The sequence below is a fragment of the Dendropsophus ebraccatus genome, chromosome 9 (assembly GCF_027789765.1).
Source record: "Dendropsophus ebraccatus isolate aDenEbr1 chromosome 9, aDenEbr1.pat, whole genome shotgun sequence".
In the NCBI taxonomy this organism is placed as follows: Eukaryota; Metazoa; Chordata; class Amphibia; order Anura; family Hylidae; genus Dendropsophus; species Dendropsophus ebraccatus.
Genome location: NC_091462.1, coordinates 63,320,727 through 63,337,534, shown reverse-complemented (window position 1 = coordinate 63,337,534; position 16,808 = coordinate 63,320,727). Strand labels below are relative to the sequence as shown.

At 43.6% G+C, this 16,808-nt stretch overlaps 1 protein-coding gene across 1 annotated transcript in view; it reads right to left on the bottom strand.

The window, feature by feature from the left end:
- HIBCH (3-hydroxyisobutyryl-CoA hydrolase) overlaps positions 1 to 16,808 on the bottom strand; it is a 67,587-nt gene that overhangs the window by 24,128 nt on the left and 26,651 nt on the right. The window contains exons 5-7 of the mRNA XM_069985326.1: positions 15,961 to 16,041; positions 12,350 to 12,402; positions 8,073 to 8,151 (exon numbers count right to left, since the gene is read on the bottom strand). Of these exons, the coding sequence (XP_069841427.1) occupies positions 8,073 to 8,151; positions 12,350 to 12,402; positions 15,961 to 16,041 (213 nt within the window). The remainder of the gene's footprint in view (positions 1 to 8,072; positions 8,152 to 12,349; positions 12,403 to 15,960; positions 16,042 to 16,808) is intronic.

The window sequence follows — 16,808 nt, the reverse complement described above, 5'->3', positions numbered from 1 at the left end:
CTTTGTGATGAGAACGGGATCGCTGCAGGGACAGCGATCCCGTTCTCATCTGTGTACAGCATCGGAGATAATGAGGATCAGCTGCGATCCCGCAGCTGACCCCCATTAACCCCTTAGTGACCGCTGAAACGGCGGTCACTAATGGGCCGGTGCCGCCGCTGTATTTCATCTCCCCCCACTGTGAATCCACAGTGGGGGGAGATGAAATAAGTAAAAGTCAGCCCCCAGATCAGCCCCCTAGTGCCCCAGTAACTAACCCCCCCTCCCGCGGCGGCCATCGGATCAAAGATGGCCGCCGCGATCACTGTGAACAGACTAATGTCTGTTCACAGTGATCAAGCAAGAAAAATGAATGAAAGCCCCATGCTCTCCGCCACCGGAGGTAGCGGAGAGCATGGGGCAGTCATCGGGACCCCCCCTGTGGGGTCCCGGTACAAGCGATCAGTGGTATATACTATATACCGCTGATCGCTTGTACCATGTGCCGCCGGCACTTTTTATCCCCTGTCACCATGAATGATTGGTGACAGGGGATAAAAAGTGATGTCCCCCCACCCCCCAAGTCGCCCCCCACCCCCCCTGTCACCCCCGTCCCCCAGTCACCCCCCCTTCCCCATATACTCACCGGATCCACGGAGCTCCTTCCTCCTCGACGTTCTGGCTGGTTATGAAGTGCGCATGCGCTCCACAACCAGCCAAGCTCTAAAAATTTAAAGTGACAGAGACCAATTTGGTCTCTGTCACTGAACTATGATTACTGTGATAGAAAATATCACAGTAATCATAGTAATACAGTGAAAATGAATGTATAAAGTACAAAAAGTGACAAACATACAAAAAAATAAAACACACACTTTTTATTATAGTAATAATTACAGTTTACTCCCAAATTACCCCTAACCCCCCCCCCCAGATTACCCGTAACCACCGCAGGTTGCCCGTAACCACCGCACGTTGCTTGTAACCACCCCAGGTTGTCCGTAATCACGTCAGATTGCACGTAACCCCCCAGATTACCCGTAACCACCGCACGTTGCCCATAACCACCGCACGTTGCCCGTAACCACCGCACGTTGCCCGTAACCCCCACACGTTGCCAGTGACCCCCTCCAGATTGTCCGTAATCACCCCAGATTGCCTGTAACCACCCCAAATTACATGTAACCACCCCAGATTAGCTATAAGCACTTCACTCTATCCGTAACAATTCTAGATTGTCTGTAACCCCTCCAGGTTGCCCCTAACCACCGCAGGTTGGGCATAACCACCGCAGGTTGGGCATAACCACCCCAGATTGCCCGTAATCATGCCAGATTACATGTAACCCCCCAGATTGCACGCAACCACCGCAGGTTGCCTCTGACCACCGCACGTCGCCTCTGACCACCGTACGTCGCCTCTGACCACCGCACGTCGCCTCTGACCACCGCACGTCGCCTATGACCACCGCACGTCGCCTATGACCACCGCACGTCGCCTATGACCACCGCACGTCGCCTATGACCACCGCACCTTGCATCTGACCACCGCACCTTGCCTCTGAACACTGCACCTTGCCTCTAACCACCCCAAATTGCCAGTGACCCCCTCCAGATTGCCCGTAACCACGCCAGATTACAGGTACCCACCTCAGATTACCTATTAGCACTTCAGTTTATCCGTAACCACAGCAGGTTGCCTGTAACCACCCCAGATTGTCCGCAACCACCCCAGATTGTCCGTAACCACAGCAGGTTGCCTGTAACCATACCAGATTGTCTGTAACCACAGCAGGTTGTCCGTATTCACTCCACGTTGCCCATAACCACCCCAGGTTGCCTCTAACCACCCCAGGTTGCCTCTAACCACACCAGGTTGCCTCTAACCACCCCAGGTTGCCGTAACCACAGCAGGTTGCCTGTGACCACCCCATGTTGACCGTATCCACCCCAGATTATCCGTAACCACCCCAGATTACCCGTAACCACCCCAGACTGCCCGTAACCACCCCAGACTGCCCGTAACCACACCAGACTGCCCGTAACCACCCCAGACTGCCCGAAACCACCTCTACATTACCCGGAACCACCCCAGATTACCCGTAACCACCCCACATTACCTGTAATCTAATTTTTTTTATTGTATTTTAGTAACTGCGCTATTCTAATAACTGTTACTAGCTGCGGTTTTGCTCCAGCAAATTGGCGCTCCTTCCCTTCTGAGCCCTGCTGTGTGCCCATACAGTGGTTTATGCCCACATATGGGGTACCGTTCTACTCAGGAGACCCTGTGTTACAGATTTTGGGGTGAATTTTCTCTCCTGTTCCTCGTGAAATTGAGAAATTTCCAACTAAAGGAACATATTATTGGAAAAATTCGAGTTTTTCATTTTTACTGTCTACTTTTGAATACTTTCCTCTAATACCTGTGGGGTCAAAATGCTCACCACACACCAAGATGAATTCTTTGAGGGGTGCACTTTCCAAAATGGGGTGACTTATGGCGAGATTTTACTCCGCTGGCACTACAGGGGCACTGCAAACCCACCTGGCGCTTAGAAACTTCTTCAGCAAAATCTGCATTGAAAAAGCTAATTGTCGCTCCTTCCCTTCTGAGCCCTGATGTGTGCCCATACAGTGGTTTATATCGACATATGAGGTACCTTTTTACTCAGGAGAACCTGCATTACAAATTTTGGGGTACTTTTTTTCTCTTGTTCCTTGTGAAATTGAGAAATTTCAAACTAAACAAACATATTATTGGGAAAATTTGAGTTTTTCATTTTTACTGTCTACTTTTGAATACTTTCCTCTAATACCTGTGGGGTCAAAATGCTCACCACACCCCAAAATGAATTCTTTGAGGGGTGCACTTTCCAAAATGGGGTGACTTATGGCGAGATTTTACTCCGCTGGCACTACAGGGGCTCTACAAACACACCTGGCGCTCAGAAACTTCTTCAGCAAAATCTGCATTGAAAAGTGGTTTATGCTCACATATGAGGTACCGTTGTACTCATGAGAACCTGCGTTACAAATTTTGGGGTACTTTTTTTCTCTTGTTCCTCGTGAAATTGAAAAATTTCAAACTAAAGGAACATATTATTGGAAAAAAATTTAGTTTTTCATTTTTACTGTCTAATTTTGAATACTTTCCTCTAACACCTGTGGGGTCAAATTGCTCATCCTACCCCAAGATGAATTCTTTGAGGGGTGTACTTTGGGGTGACTTGTGGGGTTTTTTCTCTCTGCTGACACTACAGGGGCACTGCAAATGCACCTGGCGCTCGGAAACTTCTTCAGCAAAATCTGCAATGGAAAAGCTAATTGGCGCTCCTTCCCTTCTGAGCCCCGCTGTGTGCCCATGCAGTGGTTTACGCCCACATATGGGGTATCGTAGTACTCAAGAGAACATGTGTTACAAATTTTGGGGTGCTTTTTCTCTCATGTTCCTTTTGAAAATGAGAAACTTTAATCTAAATGTATATATTATTGGAAAATTTTAATTTTTCATTTTTTACAGCCTAATGGTGAATACTTTCCTCCAGCCCCTGTCGGGTTAAAATGCTCATTATACCCCGAGATTAATTCCTTAAGGTGTGTAGTTTCCAAAATGGGGTCCAGTATACAAACCTCCTAAATCAACTTAAAATAAGAACTGGTCCCTAAAAAAATCAGTTTTGGAAACTTTCACGAAAATGTGGTAATTTGCTGATACATTTCTAACCCCCGTAACACCCTAAAAAAGTAAAATATGTTTATGAAATGAAGCCAGAATAAAGAGGACATATTGGTAATGTGACTTAGTAACTAATTTATGTAATACAACTTTCTTTTTTTAGAAGCAGAGAATTTCAAAGTTCATAAAATGCTAATTTTTTCAATTTTTCATGATATTTTGATGTTTTTCACAAAAAACACACAAAGTAGTGACCAAATTTTGCCACTAATATAAAGTGCCATATGTGACGAAAAAACAATCTCAGAATCACTAGCATACGTTAAAGCATCACTGAGCTATAAGCGCATAAAGTGAGACAGGTCAGATTTTGAAAAATGAGCCTGGTCTTTTAGGTGCAAATAGGCTCGGTCTTGAAGGGGTTAAAATCGCTCCATTCCCATGCTTATAGCGCTTTTATCCTTTGGTCTATGGGGCTGTATGAGATGTCATTTTTTGCGCCATGATGTTTACTTTCTATCGATACCTTGATTGCGCATATACGACTTTTTGATCGCTTTTTATTACATTTTTTCTGGATTTAATGCGACCAAAAATGCACAATTTTGCACTTTGGGATTTTTTTGCGCTGACGCCGTTTACCGTGCGAGATCAGGAATGTGATTAATTAATAGTTCGGGCGATTACGCATGCGGCGATAGCAAACATGTTTATTTATTTATATGTTTACTTTTATTTATAATCTGGGAAAAGGGGGGTGACTCAGACTTTTATTGGGGGAGGGGGCTTTTTACTAATGACAACACTTTTTTTTTTTTTACACATATACTAGAAGCCTTCTAGTATATATACTTTGATCTCTCATTGAGATCTTTGCTGTATAGTTATACAGCAAAGATCAATGAGATCGCCACTCGTTTGCTTTCGGCTGCTGCAGCCGAATACAAACGAGTGCCGAGTCGGGGACAGCGCCATCTTGGACGAGTCCACGGCCGGCATCAGAAAGGGAGAACGCTCCTCCGGGACAACGTCCCAGAGGAGCGATCTCCGCCACTAGACACCAGGGAAATGCTGTATCCGGTATCATGTATCATGTTTGACAGCTGCATCTGATTACTGTATTAGCGGGCACGGCGATTGGACCGTGCCCGCTAATACCGGTGGTCCCGGGCTACAAGCGGCACCCGGGACCGCCGCTGTTCAGAGCGGGGTCACCGCGCGGCCCCGCTCTGAGCGCCCGCACCCGCGCGAGGACGTACAGTTACGTCCTCGTGCGGGAAAGGGTTAAAGGGGTACTCCAGGGGGGGGCTGATGCCCTAGGTAATAGCTGATGCACGGCTGATGGCTGATTAAAGGGGTACTCCAGCGAGGGGGGGGGCTATTTTGGGATCTGGCCGGGGAGGAGGTGGCTGAGAGAAAAGACGTCCACTCACCTCCCCGGATCCAGCGGCGGGTCCCGTATCGCGGCGCTACGGTCCCTGGTTCCCGGCCGCTTCCTGGTGTCTGATGTGGGCTTGAGACGAGACGTCTCAAGTCCGCTCAGCCAGTCAGTGACAGAGGGGGGCTCCGTTTCAAGTCCGTTCAGATCCCGCCTCTGTCACTGACTGGCGGGATCTGAGCGGACAGAAGGTATGTCCTTTATCTTCATCTTCTGCCCCGTTCCCGTGCTCTTTATTCTAAAATTCTTTGCCCAGTAAGCCATAAGGAGAACTGGGGGAGGGGCTGCCACCACCCCGAACACCAATTCAACCTGGATCGCCTCACGGGGGGGTGGGGCTACAGCCCCGGCCGACCTGCCCCTTCTAATAATCATCAATGGAGGAGGGCGCCGCATCCCAGTGCCGCTAACGGCTAACAGCACGGGAATGGTAAAAAGGATGAAGATAACAGACAGACATGCCTTCATCCTCACTGTCCCGTGCCCATTAGGGAGCCATCAGCAGGTTAGATTTGTCTAACCTGCTGATAGTTCCCCTTTAATACTCATGTGCAAAGTATCAGCGGCTTTTCCAAGCTCATGAAAGCTGCAGAATAAAAAGTCTCCTCACCCCACCGATACCTGTCCTGCTTGGAGCTCACTTTGTAGCTGACTGTCATTCAAGCAGAGACAAGGATGGGAGGAAGAGCAAGGAGGCATTACAAGTAGGGAAAGGTGCACTGACACTTTGCACAGGAGAATAAAACTATTTCTACTTTATTGAAGCACAGACATGATATCTGAAAGGTACCAAGCGCTTCGTTGACCTAACAGCTAACAGTGTCAGCAGTTTGGAACGTGAATTACAGCTAACTAATTCACTTTAAATGCTGTCACAGTATTGCTCATTACTACCTCTTGAGGCAGCATGGGCACGTCCATGATGTATGGTCTTGCAAGCTGACTGAACTCTTGACCTCTTATGGAACTCTCAGCATCTAAAGTTCTATGCTGTTGAACTGACATGGCTGTGTCAATACAGGAGCCTGTTTCCAAGCCCCCAGCATCATAATAAAGTATGATGCTGAGAGTTCCAAAAGAGGTCAAGAGTGCAGTCTGTGCTATACAGTCAGCTTGCGGACCGTATATCGTGTGCATGCCACCTTAAAGAACCCTGTCCCATATTAACTGTCTATCCTCCATACATAATAAATATGGGGGGAGATTTATCAAACATGGTGTAAAGTGAAACTGGCTAAATTGCCCCTAGCAACCAAATCAGATTCCACTTTTTATTCCTCACAGACTCTTTGGAAAATGAAAGGTGGAATCTGATTGGTTGCTAGGGGCAACTGAGCCAGTTTCCCTTTACACCATTTTTAATAAATCTCCCCCATGGTTCTTTTTCATGTCCTAAGTTATTTACATTTCTAAAACTCTTCCTTACCATTTGTAAGAAATTTGTAAGATCTATTGCAAGAGTTTAATTGATATAAATGTGATATTTCCTTAAAAATTGCTAAATCCCTTAAGCTACAGCTCAGACGGATTATGCATAGGGGGTCTCTTTCCTACTCGGCATCTAAAATCCTTCAGGGATTGCAGTTTTAGAGAGATACATGTGGCACAGATTTTCTCAGAAATTACACTATAGCCTTTGCTGTAATGCACTGCTGAATGTGACCCAATTACGTGGTTATCCTAAGTCTGTATGACATTAATGGTCATGCTTTAGGAGTACAGTACACATAAGGCAAAGAAACCTGTAGATAGTATATGAACTACAGAAAACACCATGAATTAAAAGTAAAAGTCAGTGGGAAGAAAGCATGTTAACTAAATTACTTCATAATCTAAAGACCTCCTTAAAAATTAAAAAGTCAAGCAATCCCACTAACTCTTCTCCGACACTGGTAACTAACTGACACAGTTACAGTAATAAATTGTATGGATGCAGCTGCACTGTAATGAAATAAATGGTGGTTTAGGAGTAGTGACTGTGAGTGTGCATAATGTGAGCAAAAAAAACGTAAATGCTTCTTTAATAGGTGGTCCTGGCTACACTTTAAAGTTAATCTGCCAGCTACAATTCATGTTAAAAACTGCTGACACGGTAAGATATCTCCCATCCCTCCAAGCATGGCAGGAGGGGCAAGAAGGCGTTTCAGGAACTTAGGAAAACCTTTTTGACACTTTCAACAGGAAAAGAAGAGGGAATGAATAGTACTGTATGTCTCCTTCATCTAACAGATATCAGCAATTTGGAACATGAACTGTAGCTAATAGATTTACTTTGAAACCCAAGTTCAATGCTCCTGCTTGCATTTTAAACTAGATAGGCAACAATATTTGCATCTTTCTGCACCAGTAGCCACCAACAAACAAAACACACAAGCACATATGAACAAATATAGCAGCATTCTTACTGGCACAAAAAAGATGAAATGTCAGTGTCTTGATAATCTTGCAACCTAATTTTAGTTGTCAATCCACTTGGGTAAAGTATCCTGAGATGTTCCACTCAAATTATAATTTTACAGTTTTTACAATATTCCATGGATAAGATGGATTAAAACAAGAATTCAGTATGATAAATTGCTGTATAAAAGCAAACAATAATTGCTTTTAAAAGTGTATCTGTAACACACAAAAAAACTAAACCTTTTGACATGATACAGGGACATGTCAAAAGTTTTGATTGGTCGGGGTCTCACTGATGAAACCCCCATGAATCAGGGGAACTAGCAGGGTGTGGTAGCATGCTGCACTTTCCCCTGTCAATCATCTCCATTCAGCTGCTCCTTATAATAAATCAGCCTTGATGGAGATCGATGCAAGCCCGGACGTGAAGTGCAGTCTGCCTATCATAGGGGTCTCAGTTATGAGACCTTGATCAATCAAAACCTTTTACATGTCTTTCTTTCTTAACATTTCTTTAAATACTCTGACAGTATACAAAGCTTTTTTGTCAATGTCACAAGAAAATTATATAACCTACCAATAGCTGTCTCTGGCATTGCAAACAGCGTTTTCTCCGATGCCACTCTGAAATGTCCGTGAACAGAAAGACCAACACCCTAAAGGAAAACAGAATATTTTACAGGTGAGAGGGACTCAGTCATCACAAATACAGAAAGGGAGAAATAATTTATCATAAGTAATTAATTTATTTCAGAGATAAGGCCATGCACGGCTTGCTCACTTAGTACATACTATTCAAGCCACCCAATAAACTCTAGACAAGATGACTGTGCAAAAACAGTTTGACTTACAAAACAATGCCAAATATGTCCTGTGTGTGGTGTTACAACTTCGCTCCATTCACTGTAATGGAACTGAGGTGCAAATACTACACACAAACTGAGAACAAGAGTGGCACTGTTTCTGGATGAAAGCAGCTATGTTTTTCCGATGCTGGATATCCTTTTTTAACCCATTAATGATAGATGACGTAAATGTATATGTCAGGCATGTCTGTCACCAAATGACGGATGGCATATATTTACACCATTATCTGTTAGAGCTCTAGGGAGCAAGCTCAGGAGCTGAGCTCGCTTCAAAGTGGGTGAGGACCGGCTGCGATTAACATCCAGGTCATCACCATCAATGACGTCCGCCCTTCATCGCAATCTGTGACAGAAGCCACTAGGAAATAAGGAAGTGCCACAAGTCATAATGAGTAATCTTCTGCAGGCAGGCAGACTCACTAAAGACAATATGGAGACAAATCTTCACTCTTTTAATCACACCAGTCCAATGTTTCGGCTCAATGTGCCGTCTTTCTCAAGCAGTGATCCAGAACATTTCAAAAGTCTCCCTATAAATGCATATGTATACAATTGTAAATCAATCAATGAATCATGTACTTAAAAAAGTGTAAATGTATAAACATTAATCATGAATGTAAAAGTTGTGATCACACAAGTTGTGATATTACATAACTGTGAGCACATTACAATGAATATCATGTGTCCCCATACAAAATGCATTTATAAGCCGCACCTCAGCACTACTTTGGACATGATATTATAACAATAAACACAGGTGCCAGTGATAATGTAAAAAAAATAAGACCTTCTTGAAGAAGACCTCGGCAGACTTGGGCAAGCATTGAGAAAACTATATTATATGTTATTTTTTTCCATATTTTTTTAACAAATGCAATGTCCTGCAGTCTTTTTTGCACATAAGTGTATACAACTTTACCCACAAATCCATGTATCAATCTGCTCGGCTCCTCCTGCTCCATTACATGCTGCCTGCTTACTGGGCTGCATTGTTTTACATGACAGGGAACTTCAGATGACATTTATAAATAAAATAAAAAAAACAAACATGGTTCTGCCATATTAAACATTATGAGCAATGGAAAACAAACTGTTAAATATGGCTTGGAAAACCGAACAAATCTATATAGACAGCAAAAACAAACAACATAATCTATCGTCTGTGTCCTGTCTATTTTAAGACAGGACAGCCTTGTATGTATGCACACATTTTTTCATATGAATGAAAATAAAAACACTGACAGAAAATACATATGATGGGCTTAACCTTTACAGCACTATGAATAACTGTTTTGTGTATTTTGAGCACCATAGTCTATAATCATATCCCTGGTTTATACTCTGATACAATTTACATAAGTTAGATGTACTTGGCATAGAAACATTGTGAAACACTAATAGACAAAAGGAACCGACCAGCATACAGCCAGCCATTCAAAGTACACCGTAAAACTGCATCACTCAGCATTTTGCAGAATGTGTGCAATTTCTATGAAACAAAGAATTATTGTTGCACTTGAAAATTAGGTCAGTCCAGCGGGGGCTGTGTACAGTCACTCGCATATCTGAAAAGCAGGCTGCAGTAGATAATGCCTAAATCTGACTGATCTGCAAACAGGGTTTAGAGGCTGGATTTAGCCATGCATGAAAACACTGCATTATCCTGTAAACAATCAAGTACATGTCCCATGGATGCGTTTGTGCCAGATATATATGCCATTAACAACTAATGGTGACTGACGGCCCTCTGTTTAAGGCTGATAGAGTATTATAAACAGGGGTCAGAAAGGAGTCGAAAGATTAGCAATACATAAAAAATACAGGAAGTACAGCTATATTACATTCAACTGTTACTATGTTTGTATCATTTCATAAGGAACCAACACTGCCAATAAGCCACAAATCTGAATGAGGCTAATGGCATATGGTACTGTTGGCATTACAGTGTCTTAATGTGTAGAAAATCAGCAGTGTACTTTAAGAGGAGACAGATGGAAATCTGTGCCTGTGCCTTCCACAGAGAAGCTTGCAGTCATTAATGTTTTATCCAGATCTAATGCCTGAACAGAGCACATCTGGTTACATAATGGTGAATCTTTGCCTGAAATGAAAGTTGAGACCTGAACTGTTTACTGAGAGAACACACCAAGACCACAAGTTGTATTGTTAAAGTGTATAGTGTGGTCCCTCAAGTTACAATATTAATTAGTTCCAGTTTAACCATTGTTGAAACTATTGTATTTTGGGAACAAAACGCTATGAAAAACTGGTAATCAGCTCTAAAACTCTTACATATCTCATCCCGAATATTAAAAAAAAAGGAAAAAAACTAATATGGATAAAACAAGTTCCCACATACAACAGTCAGAAGGAGCTAACTGGTTAGGAGCTGTTCTCTGTATCCTTCCTCCTATCCTAGAGGGTTCATGTAAACCGCTACCTGGCCGGCTGATTGTTTACTCTGTAAGGGTGCACACTATGGAATCGCAACGGAAAACCCCTTTGCGGATTCTGCAGCTCGCACCTGCGCGCATCTCTGCCCGTGTCATAGACTCCACTCTATGCACGGGCGGATTCTGCCATCCGTCCAAAGAATGAACCTGGTCATTCTTTGGACGGATGGCAGAATGCACCCATGCATAGAGCTGCTGTATCCGTGACGGGTTTTCTGTCACAATTCCGTAGTGTGCACGTACCCTAATGCTGGGAGGGTTAATCTAAGGTCAAGTTGCTGATGACTTCACTGTGATTAACCCTTCCGACATTACAGAGTGCAGATACAACTGGCCCCAGATGATAATTAAATAGATGAGGCAACAAAGTAGAATAACGCTATGACAACTGCATTTCACTGTCTCCATTAGCGGGAGCAGGCGGTCGCAGCCGAGAGCGTCGGGATTCGAGTACGTCATGTGTCCTTAAAGGTACTATCAGCAGGTCTATCTTACATTCCTTCTCTGCGCCCGTCCCAACTGTTAGCGTAATCTTCGTCCGGGAGCACCGTTAGGAGCACTGCCCCACCCCCACATCGCCATGCTCCATTAATAATCACGTCCACTATATAGCCAGGGCCACTTATAAATCAATATAAATATCTAATATCAAACCCACAAAAATGCTATCTGAACAGCTTATAATTGCAATTCAAGAATAGATACAGATATTAACTCATGAAGTATAAAGAACGCTCAGATCCACGCCATACACGGTACAACATGCAGGTACTGTGTGCTATAAGCTGCAGATGCTCTTATATCAGTGACAAACCGGCACAAAGGGAATTAGACAACAGATATGGTCTTGCCTTGTGTCAGGGGAAGGGAATGGATGGACATATTAAGGCTATGTTCACACTACGTGTACACCCGGCCATTCCGTGACCCCGGCCGGGTCACGGAACGGCCGGTCTCAGCCCAGATCATCCTGGCCGGTACGTAAGTACCGGCCGGGTGATCTTTCCAGCCGCAGAGCTCTGATGCGCGCGCTCCGCATCAGAGCTTCCCATAGCCCACAGTGAAGTGAACTGACAGGTCTTTCTGCGGCCGGAATTCACTGAATTCATGTCATGTCAGTTTTTTCCGGCGCCGCATGGGATCCCGGCCGAAGCGTATACAATGTGTGTACGCTCAGGCTGGGATCCCATTGAAAATAAGGCTATGTTACACCCCTCAAAACTACGGCAGTAGTTCTGCGGCGAGAACTACAGCCGTAGTTTTACGTAGTGTGAACATAGCCTAAAACTGCAGATGTCGACCATTTTCTGGAAAGCCTCACCATGGAGCAGGGCAGCCCAGCCTGGAGGAGGGGAGTCTAATTTTAAACCCTATGAGGTGCACAGGAAGCTGCTGTCAGTATTTACAGTGAGTACACTTACTAATACTGTACACTGAACTATTTTACTATAATGTGGCCAACCCCTTTAACTTGTGGTAAACACCTTTTGTAAAAGTGATATTAGAAAGTGTAGCCCTATTGGCAGTTTACTTACACCTCCCATTGTAATTCCATCAATAAGAGCTACATATGGTTTCTTGCAAGTACCTGTTAAAAGAAAAAAAAATAATAGTGTAATTATAAGCTTTGTCTTTTTTAACCCTTTAATTCTCAGGCACACACTCCAAACAAGACTCTCAGCAGTTGACATTAACCATCAGTGACTGGAATTGGGGACCAATAGCAATTCAATATCTGTTCATTATGGCAAAACGTCTCCACTTTGGTCTTGTCTGGCCAACATCATTGCCCAAGTCTTGTGGTTTGTTCAGGTGCAACTTTGCGAACTTAAAGGAGAAGTCCACCAAAATTTTTTATTAAAGTTTTGTCCCCCAAAAGTTATACAAATCACTAATATACAGTTACTATGGGAAATGCTTATAAAGTGCTTTTTCCCCTACACTTAGTACTGCATCAAGGCTTCACTTCCTGGATAAAATGGTGATATCACGACCCGACTCCAAGAGCTGTGCGGGCTGTTGATGCTGGAGAGGATGATGGCAGGGGGACACTGAGGGACACTAAGCATCCTCCTGCCATCATCCTCTCCAGCAGCCACAGCCCGCACAGCTCTGGGAGTCGGGTCGTGACATCACCATGTTATCCATGAAGTGAAGCCTTGATGCAGTAGAAAGTGAAAGGAAAAAAAGCTCTTTATAAGCATTTCCCATAATAAGTGTATATTGGGCATTTGTATAACTGTTTGGGGGCAATACAAAACTTTACTAAAAATTTTCGCCAGACTTCTCCTTTAAGCTGTGCTGCCATATACTTTTTCAAAAAAATAAAATAAAATGAGAGGCTGTCTCTCAGCAACCCTTCCTAACCAGCCATATTTAGCTCAGTGCTTTTCTAAGCAAACTATTATGAACTTGAATACTTAACCCGCTGAGGCCAATAGAGTCCAAGATGTGGATCTTGGGATTTCTCTGAGCATCTTTTGGTCTGACCTTGGAGGAAAATGTAATGTTTTCCCCTTACTTACTACTAGGTGTTACAGTCATTTATATTAAAGGGGTATTCTGATCTCAACTAACATAGTTATGATTGTAGGGCTCACATAGTTAAAGATTTTTCCAATTACATTAATTTGGCAAATGTACCTCCTTCTCCTGATATGCTGCTTTTTTCCTCCCATTTTTAACAACTCGGTGTCAAGGTTGCAGACCACCACTTTAAAAACATCGCTCTGAAAACAGTTGTCTGGGCTGGTGTAAATATAGCTATAATGTAGACATATAGCAAGATGATCCGCCCCGGGTGATCCGCCCGGATTCCTCAGTGTGCACATACCCTAATAGGGGATGTGCAGCCAATAAATAATGGCCAAATCACTTGTGTGTCCCTCCACGTGCGATCTTCCCATCTTGTAGTAGGCTCTTTAAAGTGTCACTGTCATTTTGCTAAACTTTTGACATGTCAAAGAGACATGTCAAAAGTTTTGATTAGTCCGGGTACGAGTGTGGCGAGGAGTGGTGAGAGGACCACGCTTCATAAACTTAAGTTATGAGCATGTTTGTTTGTTTTTTTATTTTTTTTTTTATAAACACAGAGTGAGGTATGAATGTACTGCAGCGTGGTCTTCTCCCCGCTCGATCTCCTGATTGGTACAGGTCTGAACACTCACACCCAGACTGATCAAAACTTTTGACATGTGTCTATATGTCAAAAGTTTTGCAAAACGACAGTGACAGTTTAAAGTCTCTTTTAACCCTTTAAGGACATGGCCCATTTTCGTTTTTACGTTTTCGGTTTTTCCTCCTTGTGTTTAAAAGGTCATAGCACTTGCATTTTTCCACCTAGAAACCCACATGACCCCTTATTTTTTGCGTCACTAATTGTACTTTACAATTACAGGCTGAATTTTTGCATAAAGTACACTGCGAAACCAGAAAAAAATTCAAAGTGTGGTGAAATTGAAAAAAAAAACGCATTTCTTTTATTTGGGGGAAATGTGTTTTTACGCCATTCGCCCTGGGGTAAAACTGACTTGTTATGCATGTTCCTCAAGTCGTTACGATTAAAACGATATATAACATGTATAACTTATATTGTATCTGATGGCCTGTAAAAAATTCAAACCGTTGTTAACCAATATACGTTCCTTAAAATCGCTCCATTCCCAGGCTTATAGCACTTTTATCCTTTGGTCTATGGGGCTGTGCGAGGTGTCATTTTTCGCGCCATGATGTGATCTTTCTATCGGTACCTTGATTGCGCATATCCGACTTTTTGATCGCTTTATATTACATTTTTTCTGGATTTGATGCGACCAAAAATGCGCAATTTTGCACTTTGGGATTTTTTTGCGCTGACGCCGTTTACTGTACGAGATCAGGAATGTGATTAATTAATAGTTCGGGCGATTACGCACGCGGCGATAGCAAACATGTTTATTTATTTATTTATTTGTTTACTTTTATTTAAAACCTGGGAAAAGGGGGGTGATTCAGACTTTTATTAGGGGAGGGGGCTTTTTACTATTAACAACACTTTTTTTTTTTTTTTTTACACATATACTAGAAGCCCCCCTGGGGGACTTCTAGTATATACACTGTGATCTCTCATTGAGATCTCTGCAGCATAGATATGCTGCAGAGATCCATGAGATCGGCACTCGTTTGCTTTCGGCTGCTGCAGCCGAAAACGAACGAGTGCCGAGCCGAGGACGGCGCCATCTTGGACGCGTCCCCGGCCGGCATCAGTAACGGAGATCGCTCCTCCGGGACAAGGTCCCGGAGGAGCGATCTCCCCCACTAGACACCAGGGAAACGTTGCCTCCGGTAATCGGAGGCAGCTGTCAACTTTGACAGCTGCCTCCGATTAGCTAATTAGCGGGCACGGCGATCCGACTGTGCCCGCTAATAGCAGCGGTCCCGGGCTACTCGCGGCACCCGGGATCGCGGCACTTCAAAGCGGGGCCGCCGCGCGGCCCCGCTTTGAAGTGCAAGTGAGGACATATGACGTAGGGGTACGTCATATGTCCTTAAGAGGTTAAAGACACTTTCTGTATGAGGACATCTCTACACAACTGTAAAACCTAAATTCTGCAGTTTTCATACCTTACTTTTTTATAGATTTCTTGGTCCAGTAAAAAATGCTTTTTTATCATTGGTGGATTGAGCCACCTGGGTGGGGCTTCGCAGGTGCAGCGCCACGTAGCCCCGCCCACACTGCACAGTAGGCCCCGCTCCTCTGTGACGTCATAGTCGCTTAGGCCCCGAGCCCTTGGCGGCTATTGGAACAGGCAGGCCTAGAGGTCTAGGCCCGTTCCCCTCTAGGTCGCCCATTCCAATGGCCACTGAGGAGTTGGTGATGACGTCACGGAAGGGCTTACAACACAGATGTGGGCAGGGCCACAAAAGATAAAAAGCATTTTTACTGGAGCAAGCACCAATAAATATATAATAAAGTAAGGTATGAAAACTGCAGAATTTAAACTTGACAGCTGTGTAGAGAAGTCCTCATGCAGGGTGACAGTGCCACTTTAAATAAGCACCAATCTAAGGGACTGGTGCATACATCAGGTCGTGTAATGGTACCTACAACATCCCTTTATTGTAGGCAGTGCCACACCTATAAACCAACCTTATGATTACTGCTTACCAATAGCATTGTTTAGCATGTACTCTTCTTTGAAGAATTCTTGAGCAAGTGGACTGCCAGCCTTTCCAGCCTCTGTAACAGCTGGTGAATAAAATACAAAGAGAAAATGTAGATAAATAGATGTATAGATAGGAGATAGATAGAAAATGATATGCAGACGTGCTCAGTTAAACTCTTGGCCACTATGGCTGTGATAGGGGTGGTTTCACAAAGGAAACTAGGTCCAAATTTACAAGCATTTCTTAAAATGTATCATTTGAGAGGTATAGACTCACTAATTCTCCCATGTGGTGCTTTAATTCATAACCTGTTGCCCTTGGTAACGGCCCACCAGGCTTCTGCTTTCCTGGGACCCTCAGGCTCAGTTCAATCTCAGTCACATGATCTGTCTGATTAGTACTGGCAATTGGTTTTGACTTCCCATGCAGCAAGAGGCAACCGCAGGGTCACAGTTCAGACAGGAAACCAGAAGGAAATAAAGCATAGTACAGTGCAGGAATGTAAGCTTCTACTAATACAGTAGTTCTCCTTTGCTTTGTGACACTACCTCTTAAACTCTCTTCAGAGACAGGGTTAGCATTATACAGGCTCATAGAATGTTTATGAGTCAATGCATCCTCTGCTCTGGTCTACAAGAACCTGAACCTGGTCCTGAGCGCTTTATTTCTGTATTCTGTGGTGACACACCACCTATAAATGAATAATGCTGGACAGTGTTCTACATATATCAAAGAGATACTTTATTTATTACATACAACAACAAAAATTTATATTGTTTAAAAACATATATTAAAAAGGGAGCAGAAACCCATACAATACATGCATCAGATGGTATACAGGGCAGAAAA